The sequence below is a fragment of the Equus caballus genome, chromosome 5 (genome assembly GCF_041296265.1).
Source record: "Equus caballus isolate H_3958 breed thoroughbred chromosome 5, TB-T2T, whole genome shotgun sequence".
In the NCBI taxonomy this organism is placed as follows: Eukaryota; Metazoa; Chordata; class Mammalia; order Perissodactyla; family Equidae; genus Equus; species Equus caballus.
Window position 1 is genome coordinate 25164612 of NC_091688.1, and position 24226 is coordinate 25188837.

The 24226-nt window shown below is 42.1% G+C and overlaps 1 protein-coding gene across 18 annotated transcripts in view; it reads right to left on the reverse strand.

Annotated features, from left to right (window-relative positions):
- Positions 1–24226, reverse strand: part of HHAT (hedgehog acyltransferase) — a 310500-nt gene that overhangs the window by 276886 nt on the left and 9388 nt on the right. For 17 of the 18 annotated variants that reach the window (XR_011438569.1, XM_070266753.1, XM_070266748.1 and 14 more), the window contains exons 2-3: positions 19300–19433; positions 5041–5108 (exon numbers count right to left, since the gene is read on the reverse strand). Coding sequence is in view for 17 of the 18 variants with exons in the window: in XM_070266753.1 (XP_070122854.1) it covers positions 5041–5108; positions 19300–19433 (202 nt within the window). In the remaining variant the exon portion in view is untranslated. Of the gene's footprint in view, positions 1–5040; positions 5109–8267; positions 8480–19299; positions 19434–24226 lie in introns of those variants that run through there. The other variant, XM_070266745.1, reaches the window with a different exon arrangement.

Consider the following 24226-nt stretch of genomic DNA (forward strand, 5'->3'; position numbering starts at 1 on the left):
ATTAAAATGCAGAGGAATTTATAAATAAGCTGAATCTTAAAACCTTTATGGGCAAAACTCAAGCAGCTAACACTGTCTTTACTTTCAAAAAGCACCTCTTTGCTCTTCATATTCAAAGACATAAGTGATCAAGCTGCCCTTCTCTGATCTTGTCTTTTCTTCCTAACCCTTCTGACAGGCACTGTAAAGTCCTCTCTGATTACACTTCTGAAAGAACTTCTTATTTACAAATATCCCCAATTTCAGAAACCTGCCACAGGAAGAGGTGTCCTCAGGAAAGAAATGAGGAATTGATGACATGTGAAACACTTCATAATACATTAGACTTTTTTTTTTCCTTCTTCTCCCCAAAGCCCCCCAGTACGTAGTTGTATATTCTAGTTGTAAGTGCCTCTGGTTGTGCTACCTTAGACTTTTGAGAGCTTTCAGTAGCAATCCCCTTCTAGATTTAAATGTTTCTCTGTAGAACATTACCTCCTTGCCAGAGAGGGAAAATTAGCAAATCTTAACTCTAAAACAGGAAGTCATCATCTATGGAAGGAAAAAAATAACAACCACAACGACATGTACTGGGCATCCATTCTGCACCAAGGACATACATGCTGGCTGTGTTTATATGCATCATCTCTTTCCCCACAACCTCCCAGGCCATCATTCCAGATACTAAAACTAAGGCTCAGAGAAGGTAAATGATTTTCCAAAATGCAGAAAACTGCATTTTGAACTCAAGTCCATCCAACTCCAAACCTGTGCTCTTTCCGTTATGCCAACTACCTTGAATCAGAAACTTCAAAAAAAAGGAAAATAAAAAATTCATGACAACACAACCCAACGCAGAGCTTCATTTGTATCAGTTTGATTCAGACCCTGTCTAGAAGCAAGTTTACTATATCAAGCAAGAAATATAAGCAGTAAGCAGTTTCCTTTATCTCCTTGGGACCACTAGCAATAAGACTAGCACAGAAAAGGAGAAGAGGACGACCAAACACCAAGACAGATAATGACCAGAACTGGAGAGGCACCGGGCTGGACCCATCCCTGGCCACACACAGGTGCCAACACAACTGCTCCAGGAGGCCCGTGGAGCCCACAAGGCGAGGCACTTCTGCGCCTGGAAGGGTGCACATTGCAAAACAGGATGCAAATGTCACAGCATCTGGAATTTGAGCAGTCCTTGATGGCTGCACCTACACAAGCTCGCCCATCACGTCTGGAGTCTCAGCACATATAATCAGGCTTACACCAAAGAAATTATAAGGCCCAAAGACATTCCTGATTTGGGTTATAATCCTCCAAACTCTAACATCATCAAAAATTAGAGAAATGTGGGCAGGCCCAGCTCCCTTTCACTGTCCTAAATGAAGTTTCACCTTGAGTCACCATCTTCCTAATACTGCCTTCCCTTTTCCAATCACAACGAGCCTCTCTGGAACAGCATCCCCTCTACCGATAATCTTGCCAAATCCCACCCATGCTGTGGAGCTCAGCTGAAGGTCAACCTCCTCCCTCAGAGGTGGCTGGTGATTGTCTGTACCCACAATGGTCTCCCCCTGCTCTGACTACAAACACTGTCCCACTTAGCATTTACCTACACGTCTATCTAGATACACTTAGGACTAATGCACCTGACTCCAATGTTGCAACCTGGCATAGTGTTATTCACTCTTTGCTGCAGTTAAATTCAATAAAATACTCACCTACTCTGTTCAAGGCACTGAAGATACAGGAATGATTAAATCCCAGCCCTGTCCTTGTGGGACTCAGTCTAGTGGATGATAGACAATACAAAATAAAGCTGTACAAATATCATAATAGAGTACAAGATGCGATCCGAAGCATTAGTATCATATCACCCTGTTTATTTCCTTCATATCATTTAGCTCACTCTCTCACTGTTCGGTTTGTTCATTTATTTACTGTCAGTCTGTCCCCACTAAGAGACACAAGGACAGTAACCTTATCTGTCTGGTTCACTACTGTGTCCCCAGCACTCAATACAGACTTGGGCAAAGGAACACACTCACTGAAAGCAGTATCTGTGGAACGAGATAAACAGGCAGGGAAGTGTCAGGAACTATGAGCACTAAGTCCAACTGAGAGGTCCAGGCGATGCTTCAGTGACAAGGAGACCCCTGGGCTGGGATGTGAGAGTAAGGACCACACAGGGAAGGAGTGAGGCCAATCGAGAAGGGGCGAGAGGATGAGCAAAGGTAAGAAATGGCATCAGCGTGACAAAGGCAGTGGGGGCAAAGCCCCTAAATATTACTGCAGACCAGTTGTTCTCAAAGAGGGGTGATTTTGCGCCCTAGGGGGCATGCAGGAATGCCTGGAGACATTTTTGATTGTCCTGACTTGGGGTAGCAGCTGCTCCTGGCAACTACGAGAGGCTAGGGATGCTGCTAAACAGCCTACAACGTACAGAACAGCCCCCACCCCCACAACAGAGAATTATCTGACCTACAATGTCAGTAGTGCTGAGGTTTAGCAACCCTACTGCAGCCTAACATTCAAGGATGGACTGGTCAGAGAACATTACAGCTTTCTTCCAAAGTTCACGATTTCTAATCGTGCCAAATATCTTCTTTCGATTAGAATTTGGATCAGAGTAGCATTTGCTTGCCATCTCCCATAAGCTCTAAGAAAAGAACTATTCAGCAAGGAGTGTCCAGAACCTATCTGCCTTCTATTTTAGCCAAAATAAGACTTTCAACAGACATCAGTGAGCTCCCTAGTGCTACATATGGCCCCTGGGCCTGTATGATCTTCACCAAATATCACACAGTATCAATTTCCTTCATTTGTGGGCTATCCACCAGGATGCAGTTTTCCCTCTAAATTCCAGGACTCCAAACTACCCATCCCATATGCAAGGCAATGAGACAGAGAAAGATGAGGACAGGGGCTGGCCCGGTGGTGCAGCAGTTAAGTGCACATGTTCCGCTTCAGCGGCCCAGGGCTCACCAGTAGGGATCCCAGGTGCAGACATGGCACCGCTTGGCAAGCCACGCTGTGGTAGGCGTCCCACATATAAAGTGGAGGAAGATGGGCACGGATGTTAGCTCAGGGCCAGTATTCCTCAGCAAAAAGAGGAGGATTGGCAGCAGATGTTAGCTCAGGGTTAATCTTCCTCAAAAAAAAAGAAAAAGAAAGATGAGGACAACAGGAGGTAGCCCCCAATAGATGGATGGATGGTCAGACAGACAATGGATGAGCAGAGACAGATTTTTCAAGATGCCAAAAGAGTGGAGTAACAGGAGCTGGGAAGTCAGCAAAGACAAAGCCCCTTTGTCTAGAAGTAGCAACACTGGGCAGGGCTGAGCCCACCCCTTGATAATGAAATCTGTGGTAGCTCCAAAACTTGTCGGGGCCTGACCCTCTGTTCAGCTTCTCACACTGCCTCACAGTTTCTTCTCTACAAGAGCTAAAAGTCTCAGGCTAAAATGGGTTTGCTTATTTTTGCCCTTGGCAAACAATTCAGTACTATCTGAAATGCCTGTGACTCTAAAAGAAAGAAGGATCACTATTTTCTTCTGCTGTAAGAGATCCAATGATGGTATATTTCAAAAAAGTAGATCCCAGACACTCAAAAAGGCTATCTCCTGCTCCATCTCAAATTCCACTGTCACATGAAGCTTCCCAAATTTCCTCATCTCTGAAGACAGCACAATACCACCCACCTTATAAGTCTTACTAATAATCCTAAAAAGAGCTTATTTAAATCAGAAACACTTACAAATGCCTCAGAAAATGGAAATTCAATTTACATCCATCTTTTCATGGAAACATCTGGTGGGCAGAGCAACAAAAGCCAGCAGTGGTGCCCCACACAGGGCAGGACACTCCTCCCAGTCCCAGACAAACATGGGACTTCTATCTAACATCGTAGCTCTATACAAAGCCAGAGCTGGAAACAAAGGACAGGTTACCCTAGAAAATCAAAACAGAAGTTGAAGTCAATGCTACAATTCTAAGCAAGATCTGCAACTCTCAAAGGAGAAAAATATCAGTATAGGCAGTGCCCAGCTTGGAAATGAATTGTCTTCCCAAAGTTCCTTTGTAAGTCGGTAAGTTTGTAAGTCCAAGTTCAGAACTTGGAATGCAAGCATTATTTTAAGTCCCAAACCAGCCCACAAAAGCTGACTGAATTTATAATATATCTGGTACACTACACACTTAGAGTGAAAATAGTAAAAAGCAATGTTCTGATATCATTTTTAAAATATATCAAAACGCTTAGAAAAACCAATAGACCACTCATCACTAGCCTTGACCTGGACCCAGAACCATGAGCTGGAGCCTGGACATCCTTTGATGCAAGACCTTACTGAAATGGGGTCCTGGGAAACTGAAAGGGGAAGAATGAGATGAACCCCAGCCTCAAGAGGAAAGAGGTTCTGGTGGAAGAAAAAAGTAGTCTAGCATCTTGCATCTGGAAAAGGAGGACCTGGTACCTACCCACGACATACTCTAAAGAACAGCAGTGCTAATTGTCACATCTAGAAGGGCACAAGGTACATGACAGAACAGCAGCCACCCTGCCTGCTACCTCAGCAGACACAATGGGCTGCCCAGAAAATAAATGAGCCAGCCTACTGCCACCACAGAACCAGGGAGGGGATTCCCAGAATGCTCTGCAGTGGTACGGATGGCCAGGGGCACTTAGAGGCAGGAAGGAAGTGGTTCCTATAGTTGCCAACAGTTGGTATAGGGAGTGCCCAGGGGCCACATTTGATTCTAGTAGATATGGTTAGGTCAGGAAGGAACTTCCTGAACTTTACAAAAGTGAAATACGTATGAAGTGATAAGGTTACATAATCAGATTTCTGGCGTCTTGAGAAGAGAACAGGGGGCAACAAGATAAAGAGCATGGGGAATGCCTTACTCAACAGGCACACTTACATACCTTTACCACAAGAAAGGTCCTTCATCCTCACTTGTTGCTGAATACTATACCTGGGTCAATGCCAAATACAAAAGTGATGCAAACTATTGAAACCAGGTTTGAAACTTGAGAAGGGTTATCATTTATCCACTTTGTACCTTCTTTAATCCTCCAAATAAAGTGTCAGTCTCCAGCTCAAATTCTTGGTCCAGTTCCTCTTCATGTTCTGACAAGAGAAACAGTGTCCATTAGTCACAAATCTAAATAAAACTGGGTTGGTTTAATAGCAGAGGCACTAAAAGGAATTGGAATACGTCCTGGAAAAGCTGCCTGTGGACTGAGCTCCAGCCATGGAAACATGTCACACTCCTTGACCTTCTGCTCCAGTTTTCTGTGATCTAAATTCCTGGAAACTTGTGGTGGGGCTGATGGAAATGTCCCCTTCAATTTGTAATAAGGGTCACAAAAGCAGACCAGTCAAGAGAAAAAGCCTCCAGCACAGGGAATCATGGGAGGCATTAGTGCAAATGCCCCACTAGTACAGGTGGTGAAAAGCTTTTTAAATAGACCATGCCAAAAGATGATGGTGATCACAGCCCCATGATATGACATAATGCTAACAAGATTATAAGATGGAGTCATATAATGGTAATGAGAATGTTTATAAGTAAACAATACAATTGATTTAAAACAAAAGATAGAACAAAATGTTCATTCAAATACTTCTTGAGGGTCTACAATAACCAGGCATGGTGTGAGATATTAGGAATGAAACGCAGCAAGATGGGGATGGCGTTTGTCCTGCTAGAACTTACTGAACACTGCAAAAGATAGATGAGCAAATAATAAGAAAGTATGATAGTGCTGAGGAGTGCCATGCTGTGGGAACTAAGGAGTGCTATGGGGGCTGAATTTTGGAGTGTCTACATGATGCCCAGTAGGCAGCTGGATGGGTATAGATGTAGCTCAAGAGAGTGTCCTAAGTTGGAGATAAAGATTTAGGAGTCTTCAGTATAAGGGTAATAATGAAGCCTCCAGAATAGCTGGGATCACTAAGGGCATAGACAAGAAAAGGGAAAATCAGCGTTGATCAGACCAACAAATATATAAGAAGACCACAGAAGACCAAAAGGGAGCTACCCAGAAGGACCCAAGGAAAACCAGGAGAGTATGCTGTCACTCCAACATAATCATGAAATGATGCTGGGTTCAGAGTAGAATCAAGGGGCAGATTCACACACGCTAGATGCAAACAGCAGCCCCAGCCTCAAAACACAGGCGACACTGCCCCCAAGGAACAACAGAGAGGGGAGCACTGGCCTGGGGTACCACACAGCACAACTCCGGGACACATTCCCATTGCACTCCACACGGTCCAGGAGGTGCCGTGCAGGTGTGTGACTGCAGCAGAGCCCTGGTCCTGTCTGTTACAACTGCACACAGGCCACATCCTGTATGTGTGTGCATGCTGTGTTGTGCACAGACTCAAGTCCCAGGGTACAGCCCACAAACAAAGCAAGCTACTGCAATCCAACCAAGAAGTGACAGGAACCCCTCGTGCACTAAAGCAGAGAGGGTAGGAGACTTCTCTGCCTCCTGCCTCTTCTGTTTTGGCTTCACTTTCATACAAAGTACAACCTCCAGAAACATCATGATGCAGAATTGAAACAAAGCAGAAACCTGAATTATTTTTTTTTCTTCTTTTTGAAGAGTACATTCGGAAGCCATAAAGTTTATATGCTAAGCTCCAGACTTCCTGAAGCTGGAACATATCTCCCTCTAGTGGGAAAAAGCAATCCTATGCAGACAGGAGAATTATGATGAAATCCTGTCCATCACTGTCTAATCAAAACACTATGAGACACATTTATAATTTTAAAGTTACTAGTAGCCACATTTTAGAAAGTAAAAAAAAAGTTTTATTAATTTTAGTATTTTATTTATTTTGATATATCCAAAACAATGTTTTAACATGGAATCAATATTAAATTATGAATAAGTTATTTTACATTCCTTTCTTCTAATTCTTCAAAATCCAATGTACATATTATCTTTACTGTACATCTCAATTTGAACTGACCACATTTCAAGGGCTCATAAGCCACATGTGGCCGATGGCTACAGTCACAGACGGCACAGCTCTAGACCAAAAATCCTCCCTCATGTTTTGGAAAATTTCTACAAATCATCCTTGTCTGATTTCTTGACACAAACAAACGCTGTACGGCATACAGTTTAAACTACAACTTAAACCCATTCACGGCCCCTTTGGAAATCACTGTTGAAGTTAACTGAAAAGGCACGGCTACAGAATTTGGTTGACATAGGAGAAAGGAAGCTAGGAAGGTAAGAACCTGTGGCAGGAGATCTTTCCCTGAAGAACAGCCCTCAGAACTTCCCCTTCGAGGCAGGGTTCTCATATCCTCACCCTTTGGGCAAGATGAGTTTTCATCATTAACTCCCATACACTCACGAGGATGCTGCAGGAGAGAAGCCTTCTCTGCCTGAGCAATTCGTCCACACCACCCAGGCCTGACTGTCGGGCAGAGCCAGCTCTTTCTTCAAGGTGCCCTGGTTCCATTTCCCAAAATTCAGTGCTTCCTCCACAGACCTGCCTGAGGGCACAGAAATGAAGCAATTTCTGCGGATGAGCCCTCATTACTAAATCAGCTGTTGATTCTGCCCCTCCAACCACCACCCAACAGAAGGATATATCAAAGCCCCATTCTACCTACTGAGTGAGAGGATTTGCATTTTAATCGCTGCCAATGAGCTGTGGTGATAAACCGTTTACTTGAAAGCTCTAACTAACCTACCCCTTTCACCCTCAACATTTTGAGGGGAAATCAATTCTGGGGTGGCACAGGGCTAATTAGAGGGCAATAATCAGGAAGAGGGGAAAGCACGCACGCAAGCACACACCCTTGTCTGATACAAGCCACTGCCAGGGACGAGCACACCCAATCACGGCTTAACGCGTCCTGCTGTTTCCATGCATTTGAAAAATTCCAATCAGCTCCTACTGATTCTTTATTTCTCTAGGAAGCCTGTGGGTATAGCAGACTGTGGTTGAAAATGAGAGGAGGGAAAGGGAGCAGAAAAGATGGGCTTCTAAAGATAAGAGAACTTAATGGTAAGCAAATCTCAAGTATTCAAATGAAATATCATCTAGAAGAAGGATGATAAGGTGCTGGGTTTTCCATGATATTCTTGAGGCATGGGGTGCCTTCTCTCCGCCTCTCTCCCAACTCCCACTCAGGGAATGAAAGAGTGATTTAGAAATAGCCCAAGCAAAAGCAAGTTATGTATGTAAATAGGATGCAAAGCGATAAAGGACATAAATGGCCCTCAAATCTCCCTAATAGGCTGTTCATCTGCTACTCACCTAAGGAATCCGGGGTCCTATCAAGGCAGACCACCAGGTGTGCAATTTGCCTGGGAATCTTCAGGGCTCCCAGGAGAGGGAGAAGAAGCCCCAGACTGAGATGGAAACTCTCAAAGAGGAAGCCATAAATTCTGTGCATGTGCTTTGTGCTTGATCCAACAAGCACCGGCTGGGGGAGCAGGAGGAGTGAGGAGCTGTGGAGTCTAACACTGAGATTGCCTTCAAATGCCCTCTAGCCCAGGCCCCGTTCCAACTCATTGAGAGAGGTTTATTACCAGCCTTAAGAAAGCAGCCTCAGTGTCAACATAAGGGGAAAATGCCAGTGCAAACCTGAGAGGAAGGGATGGACCAAGAGACCCAGAATCCCAGGAGGAAGGCAGTGACTCAACTGTTTCTTGTGACCCTGGCCACGAGTAACAAGGGAAACGAGAGTGAAATATAACATGAAGCCCTGCCAGACAGAACACTGTGAGCCTCAGCTGCGCCTCACACCCACTATTGATGCTGGCCATCAAGACACCCTGTCTGGCACGGGCCCAGTTAAGTTGGCACATTCCACTTCAGCGGCCCGGGGTTCGCTGGTTTGGCTCCCAGCTGTGGGCCTATGCACAGCTTGTCAAGCCATGCTGTGGCAGGCGTCCCACATATAAAGTAGAGGAAGATGGGCACGGATGTTAGCTCAGGGCCAGTCTTCCTCAGCAAAAAGAGGAGGATTGGCAGCAGATGTTAGCTCAAGGCCAAAAAAAAGACATCCTGTCTAGTTCTTGGCTCCTGCATTCTGCAGGGGACATGCACTTGGGTCCTTTCACAAATGATGTGTTAACTGAAGGCTCCCTGGTGACCCCATGGTTCCAAGGGCAAGGCCACCTATTCAAGAACAGGACTAGTGGCCTTTGTTTCCCCACTCTGAACTGGGCCCTCCAGAGTCACCAGTCATCTTGAAACCAAGTTCCTCTAATCACAAAAGCAAGTGGGAAAAATTACCTCTTGATTAACAAAGCCCATCCCCATAAAGGTTAGTGTGTTGCATGAACGATATAAAAGAACTAATCTATAGATGAGCTGCTTTATCCTTTTCTCATAAACTGAGATTAGTGATAAGTGATAAGAACAGGCATGTACAGGAATAAACAAAACGTAAAAGGTAAATATGCTCAATTATATTTGTATCCCACTTTAAGAACACCTATTACATAAAAACAAAGATACTGGAGGCAGCAATTCAAATAAATAATTTGCTCCATATTTGTTTAAGCATCAGGGCTCCCTGGTGTCACAGAGTTTATTTAGAGACACATAAACTACTGATCATTGAAGATTAAAGAAAAGAAAATAAAGAGCCTGTGAAATGAAAATGCAAATCAACGGAGAGCATAATTCCATTTATAAAAATGTCACTAATATGCAACTTTTCAGAAAGACAGTTACTACATAAAAAGAAGGTGAGCCTGGGTCCTGCAAAGCTAAAAGAATCTAGGATACCTGTTTATTAGAAAGTAATCTTCCGAGAAAACAGAAAAACAGTAGAATTTATAAATGAATCCAAGAGCTTGTTCTTTGAAAAAGTGAATAAACTTGCTAAATAGACAAATCCTTTGGTAAATTTCCTAAAACAGGAGAAATGAGACACAAGTGGGATTTAAAACATTGTAAGAATATGATATACAACTGTATGGTAATATTTTTGAATCTTCAATGAAATGGAAAAATATAAATTATTCAAACTGATTTAAAAAGAAAACCTAAATATATCAATAACCCTGAAAGAGACTGAAAAGTTTTCAGTGACCCATACCTAGACAAACTTAAAAGTGAATGATCCCAAACTTTGATGCAGACATTACATATTCTACTTAAACAGTTCCATAACATGAAAAAATCAAACGAAAAGCTTCCCCATTCATTTTATACAGTTAACAGAACGCTAATACTGAACTCTGAGTATGAAACAAAAAAATAAAACTACAGGTCAACCAATCTCACTTAGAAATTATTAATATTTTTTTTAAATTTGGAAACAAGCAGCATATTTAAAAACACCAAGGTCAAAGATTTGTTGTAGGATTCCATGTAAACCACATTGGAAAACTGGTTACTTCAAAATATCAATCAATAGCTTGAAAAAGGAAAACTCTGTAATCATCTGAATAGGTACATTAAAAATGGGTAAAATTCAACATTTATTGCTGATTTTTAACATTTAGTAAAAAGGGCTAGAAGGATTCCCTTAATGTGATTTGTAAAAAAGGGGAAAAAAAGCAAAGCTTCTTCAACTTTTCACTAAGATTAAAAACAATCCAGAGATTTCCACTGAAGATATGAGTAAAATAAGGACGGCATTCTTTCCCAATTTATATTGTTCTAGAAGTCCTAACTAAGCAATAAGAGATGAAGCAAAGCCATTATCATTACTTGTAGATGATATTGTCTAAATCCAAAACCAGGACAAGCAAATGATAAGCCAATGGAACATTAAGAGAATTCAATAAATTGTTGGAATATGAAATAGATAAACTAAAACATACCTTTACTATAGACCAGAAATAATCAGCTAGAAAATATAATTGGAAAATATCCCAATCCCAAAGGGGAAAAAAGACAGAAATAATCTCAAGAGGAATCTTAGCAGGGCCTGTTATGAAGACGACCATGAGTCTTTATTAAAAGAAGTAACAGAAGACCTTAAGTAAATAAAGGAAAAATACCATCTTCCTGTTTGGAAAGATACAATATTATAAGAATGCCAATTATTTACAAATTAATTTCTAGGGTTACTGTAATTCTAATTAAAACCCTAATGAGATTTTTTTAGAACTTGTCATTTCAAATACGTATGTGGAAGAATAAACCAATAAGAATAACTAAGAAAAGTGTGGAAATGAAGAATGATGAGTGGTAACGTACTCCACCAAATGCTCAAACATTTTATAAAACAAAAATAATTAAAACAGTACAGTACTCATGTAAGAATTGATTGAGAAATGAACGAAATAGAAAAGACAGCTCCCTCATAACGGTCTGGAATATGGATACAAATTTAGTACATGATCAAGATTGCATCATAATTCAATATGGAAAGAAATATTTAATAAACAGTGTTTGGTTATCTATTTGGGGAAAAAATTAAAAAATAACTTAACTCTTCATATCATATACCAAATACACGTGAGATGGATTAAAGAATAAAGGTTCAACTTGCTGAGAATACAGTAAGGTGGACCATCTCCAACAGAAGTGTGAATTGGCACAGCCTTCCTGGAGAACAGTCTGGGTATATCCATCAAAAACCTTAAAAACATTCATGTGGTTTGACTCTATAATTCCTCTTCTAGAAATCCTCCAGAGAAAAACAATCAGATACAATTCAGCAATACAAATAGATTCCTTAGAAAATAAATGAGCTCAGCATTCAATTCATGAAGCTGGAATAAAAAGGAGCAGAGCAAACCCAAAGAAACATGAACGAAGGAAATAATAAGGGCAGAAATCAATGAATTGGAGAACAAAAAGAAACCAGTGAGAAACTGAGCAAAGTCAAAAGCTTAAAAGAATAATAAGGTCTCTGGCACAATTAATCAAAAAAAAGCAAAATAGGAGGGAAGAGAGGAGAAGTGGAGAGAAAAACAAGGGAAGTTAGGGAGGGAGTGAAGGAGGAGATATAAATAAACAAAATATACAATAAGAAAGAAAAGCCAACAACAACTTTTAAAATAAGAGTATTAAGGGCCACAATATACCAATCAAATGGAAAACCCACATAAAATGCATAGATCCCTAGAAAGCTACAAAATGTCAAAATAGGTACAAGAAGAAATAGAAAATCTGAACATAAACCAATAGGTAGTAAACTGAAACACCAGTCTTAAGACTTCCCCTCCCAGATGCTTTTGCAGGTTACCTCCTAGCACCAATGGTTTCCACCGATGAGAATTCAATTGTTTTCATTCCAAGAACTGCATTAAACTGATAGGAACCACAAAAATACATGGCCCTCTTTTAGGCAGAGGCATTAATTCTTTCAAGGTTACTGCATGGCACATTGTATCTTTCCTCATTAATCAGACAACATAAAACATAAAGTGTTTTAACATCTACTGAACCATAAGGCACAAACCTAATGCAGTAGGTCTGGATTAGCCACAACAATGCAGAGCACCAGGGGAGGGGTCACCAAGCATAGCAAACCCCCCCAAAGTATTTCCACATGACTTTGAGGCACTGTATGCTCAGTAGAGTTGGGAGGAAGAAGGGGTATTCGCTTCAGTCCTGGCTGTGATTTACCAAGAGATTCCCTTTGACTAAGGCTGGTAAAATCAGTCTGCAGTCTCTAATGGCCTGACAACTCTGCCACTGCGGACGAGAGAGAGCAGTGAACAAGATGCCTGCTCCGTGCCCAGAGAAAGCAGGCATGCAGATACCACCGCTCGCACTTCACTTAACAAGTAAGTTTTCAGCCTCTAGTATGTTCGAGGCACAATATTTACTCCAGATACAAATGTCCCAAAAAACTTCACAGAAGAGACAGTTTTCCCAGCGACGGTTTTCCCAGTGACCTACTTCTATAACGCAGGTAAATAGCACTTTTTGCTGAATTAGAAAGTTAGACATAGAGCCAAGAAGGTTCAACATCATACCAGTTAAACACACTTTGGCAAGACAGGGGGATCCGGCTTCCACGAGCTGAACTGGCAAAAGCATTAGAGAAAGAAGATATTTCTTGGAAGTGGCCTGAGAAACACTTTGGCACTGACACTAAAAGGAAAAGCACAGAAGGGGCCAGCCCTGTGGTCAAGTGGTTAAGTTTGTGTGCTCCACTTCAGCGGTCCAGGATTTCGCCACTTCGGATCCTGGGTGTGAACCTAGCACCGCTCATCAAGCCAGGCTGAGGCGGCATCCCACACAGCAGAACTAGAAGGACCTACAACTAGAATATACAACTATGTACTGGGGGGCTTTGGGGAGAAGATGGAAAAAAAAGAAAAGAAGACTAGCAACAGATGTATGCTCAGTTGCCAATCTTTAAAAAAAAAAAAAAAAAAGGAAAGCATAGAAGATAAAAGAAGCTTCAGGCTAGGGAGTGGTCAGTAAGTCAAACAGCAGGACGGCCTCTGGATCAGCGGAGGTGCAGAAAAGTTTTGTACTGTCCACAGAAGGATCCTCTCCTGTTCCCATCCCTGCAGCTACCATACACAGAAAGGAAAAATGCTGTTCCAGTGGAATAAAACTTTAAATTTCAAAGTTTAATAATAGAATAAATGAAAGGGCTTCCCCTTTAAAACAAGCTGCTTTAGGAAATTAAATCATCAGTAAATATGAGTGGCAGAATAGAAAAAGTTGGGGGTCTAGAGTTGGACAGACCTAGGGTTAAACCCAATTCCATTATTTATCATATGTGACCTTGGACAAGTTGTATTTTTCAGCCTCAGTATTCTCATCTGGGTAAAGAAGTATAACACCCATTGTGGTAGAGAGACTCCAAAGACGGCTGTCATCCATTCCTTCTCTCCCTGTACATGCATACTGCTCCAGTGTAGTCTTTCCTCCTCTTGAATCTGGACTGGGCCTGTGATTTGCTTTGACCAATATATGAGGTGGAAGTGATCTATACAACTTTTGTGCACTTGCAACACTCCCTCTTGGAACCCAGCTGCCCTGTTAATGAGAAGAGAAGGCCATGTCGAGAGCAACAGAGAGAGAACCACAGCACTCCAGTCCACAGCCCCCAGCTGAGCTCGTGGCTCACAGCCAGCCATGTGACCGAGCCATCTTGGACATCCCAGCCCAGCTGAGCCACCAGAAGACTGCAGCCCCAACTAACTGCACAAAGCAGAAGAACTGCTCAGCTGAGTCCAGTCTAGATTTACTAAAAACAAAGTATCTCAGAACATGAAAATCAATCAATGTAATTCATCACATCAAGAGGCTAAAACAGAAAAACCACATGTTCATACCAACAGATGCACAAAAAGCATTTGACAAAATCCAACACCCATTCATGATTAAAAACTCTCAGCAAACTAGAAATAGAGGGGAACTGCCTCAACTAGATAAAGAGCATCTACAAAAAACCTACAGCTAACATCATACTTAATGGTGAGAAACTAGAAGTTTTCCCTCTAAGATCAGGAAAAAGGCAAAGATATCCCCTTTCACCACACCTTTTCAACTTTGTACTGGAAGTCCTAGCTAATGCAACAAGACAAGAAAACGAAATAAAAGGTATACACTTTGGGAAGGAAGAAAGAAAACTGTCTTTGCATGCAGATAACATGATTGTCTATGTAGAAAATCCAAAGAATTGACAAAATAACTCCTGAGATTAATAAGTGATTATAGCAAAAATACAAGATACAAGGTTAATACACAAGTCAATCACTTTCCCATATATCAGCAACAAACAAGTGGAATTTGAAATTTAAAACAATACCATTTACAATTAGCACCCCCAAAAATGAAATACTTAGGTATAAATCTTAAAAAATATGGCTAAGATATACAAGCATACCTCATTTTATTTTGCTTTGCAAATACAGCATTTTTTACAAGACCCTCCACCAGCAAATAGATTATGAATCACTGAAGGCTCAGATGATGGTTAGCATTTTTTAGCAATAAAGTATTTTTTAACTAAGGTATGTACATTTTTTTAGACATAATGCTATTGTACACTTAATAGGATACAGTATAGTGTAAACATAATTTTCCTATGCACTGGGAAACCAAAAAATTTGTGTTACTCACTTTATTTCAATATTCACTTTATTGTGGTGGTCTGGAATCAAACTTGCAATATCTCCTGTATATGAGGCAAACTATAAAAACTATGACAAAAGAAATCAAGGAAGAATTAAATAAATGGAGAGATAATACATGTTCTTGGAGAGGACAACTCAGTATTGTCAAGACGTCAGTTCTTCCCAGCTTGATCTGTAGATTCACTGAAATTCCAATCAAAATCCTGACAGGTTATCTTGTGGATATCGATAAACTGATTCTAAAGCTTATATGGAGATGCAAAAGATACAGAACAACCAACACACTACTGAAGGAGAAGAGCAAAGTCGGACTAAAACTACCCAACTGCAAGACTTTTACTGTAAAGCTACAGAACTCAAGAGAGTGTGGTATTGGTGAAAGAACAGACAACGAGATACATGGAACAGAATAGAGAGCCCAGAAATAGATCCACATAAATATAGTCAACTGATTTTGACAAAGGATCAAAGGTAATACAATGGAGGAAAGATAGTCTTTTCAAAAAATGATGCTAGAACTAGACATCCATGTGCACGAAAATGAATCTAGAAACAAACTTTGCACCCTTCACAAAAATTAACTCAAATGGATCATAGATCTAAATATAAAACTCAACACTACAGAACTCCTAGAAGATAACATAAGGAAAATCTAGATGACCTTGGCTATGGCAATGACTTCTTAGATACGACACCATAGCCACAATCCATGAAAAAAAGAATTGATGAGCTGAACTTATTAAAATTTAAAACTTGTGGGGCCAGCCCCATGGCCAAGTGGTTAAGTTTGAGTGCTCCGCTGTGGTGGGCCAGGGTTTCGCCGGTTCGAGTCCTGGGCACGGACATGGCACCGCTCATGGGGCCATGCTGGGACAGCATCCCACATGCCACAACTAGAAGGACCCACAACTAAAAATACACAACTATGTATGGGGGGGCTTTGGGGAGAAAAAGAAAAAAAAATTCTTTTAATTTAAAAATTTAAAACTTGTGCTCTGTGAAGAGACACTGTCAAGAGAATGAGAAGACAAGCCACAGACTGGAAGAAAAGATTTGGAAAAGACACACTTGATAAGGACATCAGCTAAAATATATAAAGAACTATTAAAGCTAAAGAAGGGAATGAACAACCCAGTTAAAAAATGGACAAAAGACCTAAGCAGACACCTCACCAAAAAAGATATATAGATGGCAAATAAGCCTATGAAAAGATGCTCAACATCGTATGTCATCAGGGAAATGCAAATTAAAACATCAATGAGATATCACTACTCAACTATTAGAGAGGCCAAAATTCAAAACACTGACAACAACAAATGCTGGCAAGCATGTGAAGCAACAGGAGCTCTTTCATTGTTTGTGGGAATCGAAAATGGTACAGTCACTTTGGAGGACAGTGGTGATTTCTTACAAAAATAAGCATACTCTTGGGGCTGGCCCTGTGGCCGAGTGGTTAAGTTCACGCACTCCGCTGCAGGCGGCCCAGTGTTTCGTCGGTTCGAATCCTGGGTGCGACATGGCACTGCTCATCAAGCCACGCTGAGGCAGCATCCCACATGCCACAACTAGAAAGACCCACAACTAAGAATATACAACTATGTACCGGGGAGCTTTGGGGAGAAAAAGGAAAAAAATAAAATCTTTAAAAAAAAAAAAGAAGCATACTATTACCATAACGATCCAGTCATCACTCCTTGATATTTACTCAAAGGAGTTGAAAACTTATGTCCACACAAAAACCTGCAAGCAGAGGTTTATATTATCTTTCTTCATAACTGCCAAAACTTGGAGGCAACCTAGATGTCCATCAACAGGTGAAGGTATGAATAAATTGTGGTACACCCAGACAATGGAATACTATTCATCACTAAGAAGAAATGAGCTATCAAGCCATGAAAAGTCATGGAGGAACCATAAATGCATATGACCACAGAACTCCTAGAAGATAACATAAGAGAAACGAAATGAAAGCAGCCAACCTGAAAATGCTACATTGTCTGATTCCAACTATACAACACTCCGGAAAAGGAAAAACTATGGAGATGGTAAAAAGATTAAGTTGTCAGGAGTTTGGGGAAAGGGAGGAATGAATAGGCAGAGCACAGAAGATTTTTAGGGCAGTGAAACTACTCTGTATGATACTATAATGATACACACGGAATTATACATTTCTCAAAACCCATAGACTGAACACCACCAAGAGTGAACCCTTACTGTAAACTATAGACTTTGAGTGATAATGATGTATCAACACAGGGTCATCAATTGTAACAAATGTACCACTCCAGTGCAGGATGTTAATAGTAGGAGAAGCTGTGCATGTGTATGTAGGTGGGAACTCAGCATTTTCTGGTTAATTTTGCTGTGAACCTAAAACTGCTCTTAAAAATAGTCTATTTAAAAAGGGGAAAAAATCTCACAGAATAGTGAGAAATAATAAATGGTAGTTATTTTAAATCACAAAGCTTCAAGGTGGTTTGTTATGCAGCAATGGATAATTAAGATGACTACGTATGGAAAAGACTGTCGATTAACTGCTAATATCCATTCTTTCTTCCTCTATAATAAAACCCTTGAGTTTAGCTAGATAAATGTCCTCCCAACCAAAGATTACACTTACTAGCTTCCCTCAAGGTTGATGTGACCACAGGACTAGGTTCTAGCAAGCAGTACGTGAACACATAAAATATAAGCAACTTTCAGGTCATGCTCTAAAAAGCAGAGGGCCTGTCCCCCCTTCCCTTCCATCCTTACTGCTGGGAAGAAAGTGAACATGACAGCTAGAGCTGGAGCAGCCACCTCATATCATGAGGTGCAACCACATGTTGAGGACAGCAGAGCAATATGGCAGAAACAGCCAGGGTCTCTCATGCTATCTAGACATCCATACCAGCCCTGGACTACAGTTATTTTGGAGGCTGTGTTTCTGCAGCCAAGTTTGTCTTCTAAAGATTACATTAGACAAGGTGCACAAAGTGCCTACTATGGTGTCTGACACAGAACAGGTCAGCTCCTTCTACGTGGGCCCTGAGAGCTCAGAGACTCCAGCAGGGAATGTGGCTACTGGGCATCCTTGACCAAAAGACGGCCCTCACCTCCTTTAGATGGTCAGTCTCTAAAACCGAGCCATGGTGTTGAGTGGGACATATTAGAATGGGAGAAAAGTCAATCCCGGTGATGCAGACCCAAATCAATGCCTGTGATCCATAAGGAGGTAGATGCCGAGGGCAGAGCACTCTCCGCTGTGCTTCCCCAAACTGACCTTTGCCATTTTAAGTGACCAAAACTACTTTCTGCATACTCCCCTGCCTTCAAGATAAAGTCCAAACTCCTCAGCTGAATATACAATGTCTTTCACAATCTATCCCTGTTTTTTGATCTAAGCTCCACTCCTGCTACTCTCCCCTCACTCTCTACACGGCAGTCCTACTGAGTTGTTTGTAGTTCCCAGATCATGCTACAATCTGGGATGCCATCTCCCAATGGCATTGCACAAGCTTGTCTATTTGCCTGCAAACTCATCTCTGTCCACAGATCCTCTGCCGTCTTCTCTACCTGGCTGACTCCTATTCTTCCATAAGTCAAGGCTCACCATCACCTCTAAGAAACTGTCCTCGACTATGGAAGAGACCACCTATGGTCCCTCCAAAATTCTTTCTCCCATTCTTTCACAGTACGAGAAGTCTGAAGCAGCACATGGCCACCAAGCTGCAGACAATATTTCCCAGTCTCTCTGCTATGACCATGGAACTTGGTGCTGGCCAACTGGGTGTGAGCAGAAGTGACAAGGGTAACTTGCCAAGCTGCCCTTAAAGAAAAGGTTGGTTCCCATCCCCCTTCCTATGGGCTGGAATATGGACTTGGTGATGATTCCTCTACAACACGCACATAAAAAACAGCAGAACAAGAAAAGGAAAGGAGTCTGGGCCTCCAACACCACAAGCTGCCTCCATATGTCTGAGAGGAGTGATGGCAAGAATAGGTTACTGCCGATTCTGAATGCATATCCCCTCCATGGCCTTCAATAGCCATTGAATCAAACTCTCCTATTACAGAAGACCAGCCATGGGATCACCAAAAGGATCCAGAATTCCAGGATTAGGGTGGAAAACTACACTGACTCAGGTCATTGATTCAAACTGTCCAAGACGAGGGGAAAGCAAAGCGGGGACCAAGTCATCCCAAGCCCATTAGATCATCTTCCTGAATCTTCCACATCTGACCACTCCCTCCCCTCCTCCTTTCTTGACACAAGTTCAGAAAAGTGGGGGCCTTACCTCTGGAGACTTTGTAAACTTCATAGAAAGAATAGAAGTGGAAGCCGAGTGAGGCAAGCAGGTAAAGAGCCAGTTCCCAACGGGGCAGCATTGCTCCTTGTGACAAAGGGTCCCGATGCGCACGCTGAGAGTTTCTAGGAAGAGAAACAGAAGTAAAAACATTAAGACATGGACATGACACTAGAGAACAGCATCTTATCACCAGTCAGTTCGCTCACTCTCCCAGGGACCCATCGCTATTCAAGATAAACCCTCAGTCACACCGCCCACCTGTGTCCCACACACACACACATGCCCTGCCTGCCTGGGGTGGGCAGATCTTTCCCTATGAGCTCCCACAGCCTCCCATCACAGTGTACACCAGACAGTTCTGTCCTCATTGCCTGACATACATGTCTGCCCCGTGAAGTGGACCTTTAGAGAGCAGGGTGCATGATCTCTGAGTCCTCAGTACCTGGCACACGGCGTAGAATGCAGCAAGAAGGGATACTAAGTACTCCATGAATAATAAATGGCTTCAAAATCTTGAACAAAAGAAAAGCTCAAATCATCTCCCAACCTCTTCAAAACCAACGGCCTTAGCCTTCTCATTCTATCCTTCAAATGTCATCCCGTAGTTGTTCATAAGAATGGCTTAATAAAAACTCCTCCGTCTTCCATCTTCCGTGCACTTCTTAAAGGGAAGCTAATGACATAACCCCAGGCAGCCGTGGCAGACGCTGCTCGTTGCCCACCCTGCAATATTCAGTCTCCTTTCTTACAGAGTAATTGAATTTTTATCTGAACACATGGATGCTGAGCTCAACTTTATAGCATAGACAAGTGTGGATACTTGAATAGTTCTGGCTGTGTAGCTGTGGTCATCCTCTTCCTACTGGATAGAGTTGAACAGCCACCTTGGAGCAAAAGCTGAAAGCTATACAGAAAAACAAGACAGAGGTGCCTCAGTTCCTGACTCCATATACCACCCCAGCCCCAAACTGCCCTGGACCACTGATACCTGGACTACTACATGAAAGAAAAATGTACTTCTAGGTTATTTAACCTCTGCTAATCTAGATCTCTCTGTTATGGGAGCCATGTCTATATTCTTTTTCTTTTCGCTGGAGGAATTGTCCCTGAGCTAACGTCTGTACCAGTCTTCCTCTATTTTGTATGTGGGATGTCGCCTCAGCATGGCTTGATGAGCAGTGTGTAGGTCCACACCTGGGATCTGAACCTGTGAACCCCAGGCCACCAAAGCACACAAACCTAACCATTATGCCATCAGGCCAGCCCCCCATCACATCTATATTCTAAGCAACAGGGCAGGTGATGGAAAGTTAGGTCCTAAACTTCCATCTGCAAATTAAATAATCAGTTCCCAAGCAACAAAGAGTTAGCTAAATGTGAGCCCTTTTATGATTCTCATTGCTTCTCAAATACGCGTCATTGTGGATGCCCAATTAAATTAAGAGCAAAAATTTAAGCCCTGAGTAAGCACTTCTAATATGTGATGGTAATGCCAAAAAATCAGAATTCACACGTTATCTCATTTTATTTTCACAACAGCCTAGCGAGGTAGGTGTTTTACAGACGACAAATGTGAACTCCCTTCTTCAGGCTAGGAGGGGACAGAGCAGGAAGGGAAAGAAACTTCGGCTTCCATAAAGTATGAGGTCAGAAGTCAGTGGACTAGAGAGCCTAAAAGTCAGTTTGGTCTGGGTTTCTCCTGCAACCTAAGAGATCCAGAGCAGACACTCAAGCTTTCCATCCCTAGCTCTAAGCCCTATAGTACTTCCACAACGCCTTCTCAGTTTCCCCCACTACTTTTCAGAACCACTTCTAGCTTCATACATTTCTAGTCACACTTTATTTTTAAATACCTGGCATCTCCTAGAATATTTTAAGGTTTCTTTCTGGAATTTTGTAGGAATGTGCTAGTGTTCTCCTAGTGGGAAGTTAACTTTAACCTCTGGGTTTTATGTTTCTACTTTCAAAGCATGTTAGTATTATATTGGATGACCTCCTCACCTCATTAAGAATCTTTGATCAGCAAAGAGCTGAACTGCTAAACGTGCTACTGAAATTTGAACATGAATAATCTTGGAGATTAAATGAAAGTTCTAGAAGCTCTGCTCTTTAGAAGCTTTTCAGGGACATTCTCTTCTAGGTCAATTCCCCTGCATTAATGATTTAACTGTCAGGGAACTAGAAAGCTCAGCGTTATAATATTTCCCTTTTTGATGCTGCTCTTAGCTACACTGTATATGTTCTGTAGACACATATACAAAGATACATGGGAGTGAGGAACAAAGCAGCAGGGCTGTGTCCTCACATGTAAAACTTGGGGATGGGACCAAATAGCCTTCCCCTGACAGCACAGTGGTGAATTCCACATCAAGCAGACCTGAGTGGAGTCTAGGCTCTGCCCTTTACTGGCGGAGGAACTTAAGCGGATCACAACCTAGCAGATACGTCTCCTCATAGGGTTTTTGAATGGATTAAAAGTAAAATGCTCATCCAGGACCTGGCACAGACTAAGCACTCAATAAACATTAGCTATGATCTGTCCAGCAATACCAGTTGGTGGATTTAATTCACCAGGAGCCTACCTAGCTAGAGCCCTGGTTCTCTTCCCAAATTGATGAAATCTATCTGACCTCCCACGGGGGGTTACCCGCTGCTTGCTCAGCAGATCAGCACCCCCAGCCCAGCGCTCTCTCTGATGTCCTACTCCTCTTCTTCGCCCGACACCAACCCAAGGACACCCCAGTGGGGGCCACCTGCAGAGCTTTCTGCCCAGCATCTTTTCCCCACCACCTCTCTTCTTATCCCCAAAGGAATGACATGTAGTACTCTCACTTCTCTTGCCCCATCACTCACAATTCCAGGAATGCCATCTCAAAACGCTATCACTACATGGACACTCACCTGTCTTTCTCAATAGATCTTTCTTCCTTACACCTCTCTTCAACTCTTCCCCACTTACCTCAAGGAAATTTTACTCCCCCACTGTTCTTTTCTCTTTTCATTTCAGCTGTGCACCCAGAAAGCCAATCAGAGTAGATATGTTTTAAAGGATTTAATGACACTACAGTATCAGAGAAAATAAAGTAATGCACTTGGGAATACAACTAGAGCTTTTAAAAAATGTCCAAACCCATAATGGTTTCCAAAAACTCTGTCACAAATTCTCAAGTTTCTATTTCTCATTCTCTAAACAAGCATGCTATTCGTCAGGCATACGCTATCATGATGAAATCAAAGAGGTCTCTACTCAAATGTGTGAGTAATGCTTCTTTTCCATTTTCATGCAAAGATTCGGTCCCGTAGCAACATTATCAGCTAAGTGAGCATCCGTGAGAGCCTAGAAACTCATCACCATTTATAACATGATTTCTATAGGAAACAACCAGTCTATAGCAACACAGCCTGTTTTTAAGTAAGAATCTACCTGATAAACCTACATAACCGATGTACCATTTGTATGTGAGAGCTAAGGAAGGTTGCTGGGACGTCAAATGGTGAAGACAAAGAGAGAGAAAATGCATTTATTTAATATTAGGTGTTGGAGGGAAACCGGAGCAGAGGTTTCCCTGGGATCAACGGGAAAGAACTCAGACTGGAGTACCAGGGAGCTTTCTCTACCTCCATATTGAGTATAAGAGGCCCCCAAGGCTGGATATTTCCAAAAAGTGTTTATCTGAGAACTACAGAACTCAAGAGGCCCACAGAGTAAAATCTTAGCTGTAAAATGGCAAACATTCCTCAGCTACCAGAGCTTTCTTTATACTGAAGTGACTTATATTTGCATTTACTTTGTAATTTAACACTCCACCTGCTTTGAAAGATGTCATCTACTCTAATCCTCACCAGGAGGGCTAACTGTTAGCTCTTTTTCAGGAATCAGAATCCAGCTCAGGGAAAAAAAAAAAAGCGATCCGCCCAAAGATCCAGAGAAGCCAGTGATGGAATAAAACCTGGAGCCCCAGTTCCCAACTCCCACTCTCTTACAGGCACAAATCCTGTTCCTTAATCTTGGCAGAAAAGCATAGCTCACTGTGCCAAAGCCTGAAATGTGCATAAACATAACTTCTGTAAGATGCTTTTCCCACAGCAATTTCCAGTATCATTTCAAAAGTTCTTTATTTTTGACGCATGCAACGAATGGATTCCAACACTTCCCTTTTTCATTTTTTCTGCTCCTCAGTCTTGATATCTAGTGTAGGGGAGGAGGATATTTCCTCTCCCCAAATGTGGGTTCGTCTGGCCGGAGAACGAATTAAATTCACATGAGAGAGAATAGCAAGAGAAAATTAAACAAAGCTTTATGAGGAACCATGGCCCGGGGCCTTTCTTCCCAAAGGAAGAAAGGGCACCGAAGAAGTGGGGTACACATAGTGGTTATATACCCCCAAACAGGGTGTTTCACATGTGATTGAAATGTCCCTCCCACAATAGTCACAAGATTGCCCTGTGGGCACAGCGCTTGATGGACACAGCAGGTAGTGGTCTGCTATCTCAGTGGGCGGAGCCGGAGGCAAGTCGATTGTCTGGAGCTGGGCGGTCACAGGTGAGCGCAGCAATCAGTTCCTAGCCTAAAGAAAGATGCTTAATCCTTAAAGAAATGCTAAAGTTGGGAGGGGGAGGGAAGTCAGTTACAGGAGGTTACCAGACAAGCACAATAAAATGCAGATTTAAGTCCTTGCCTTTGGTATTGATTAAGAGTTTTTGGAGAGAAGGCCATCTCCTTTCTTCTTCCTGGTACAGAGAGGGAGGCAGCTTTTACAGATAGAGATTTACCTTACAAATGTAAATGTGTCCTAAGGAAGGGCAAGTTCCATTCCTCAGAGCCTCCTTCCCTGTCCCAGTTTATCAAAAGCAATGAGCCTCAAATAATCCTGATGCCAAAGAGACATATCTTTGGGTGGCCAATTCCAGGTCC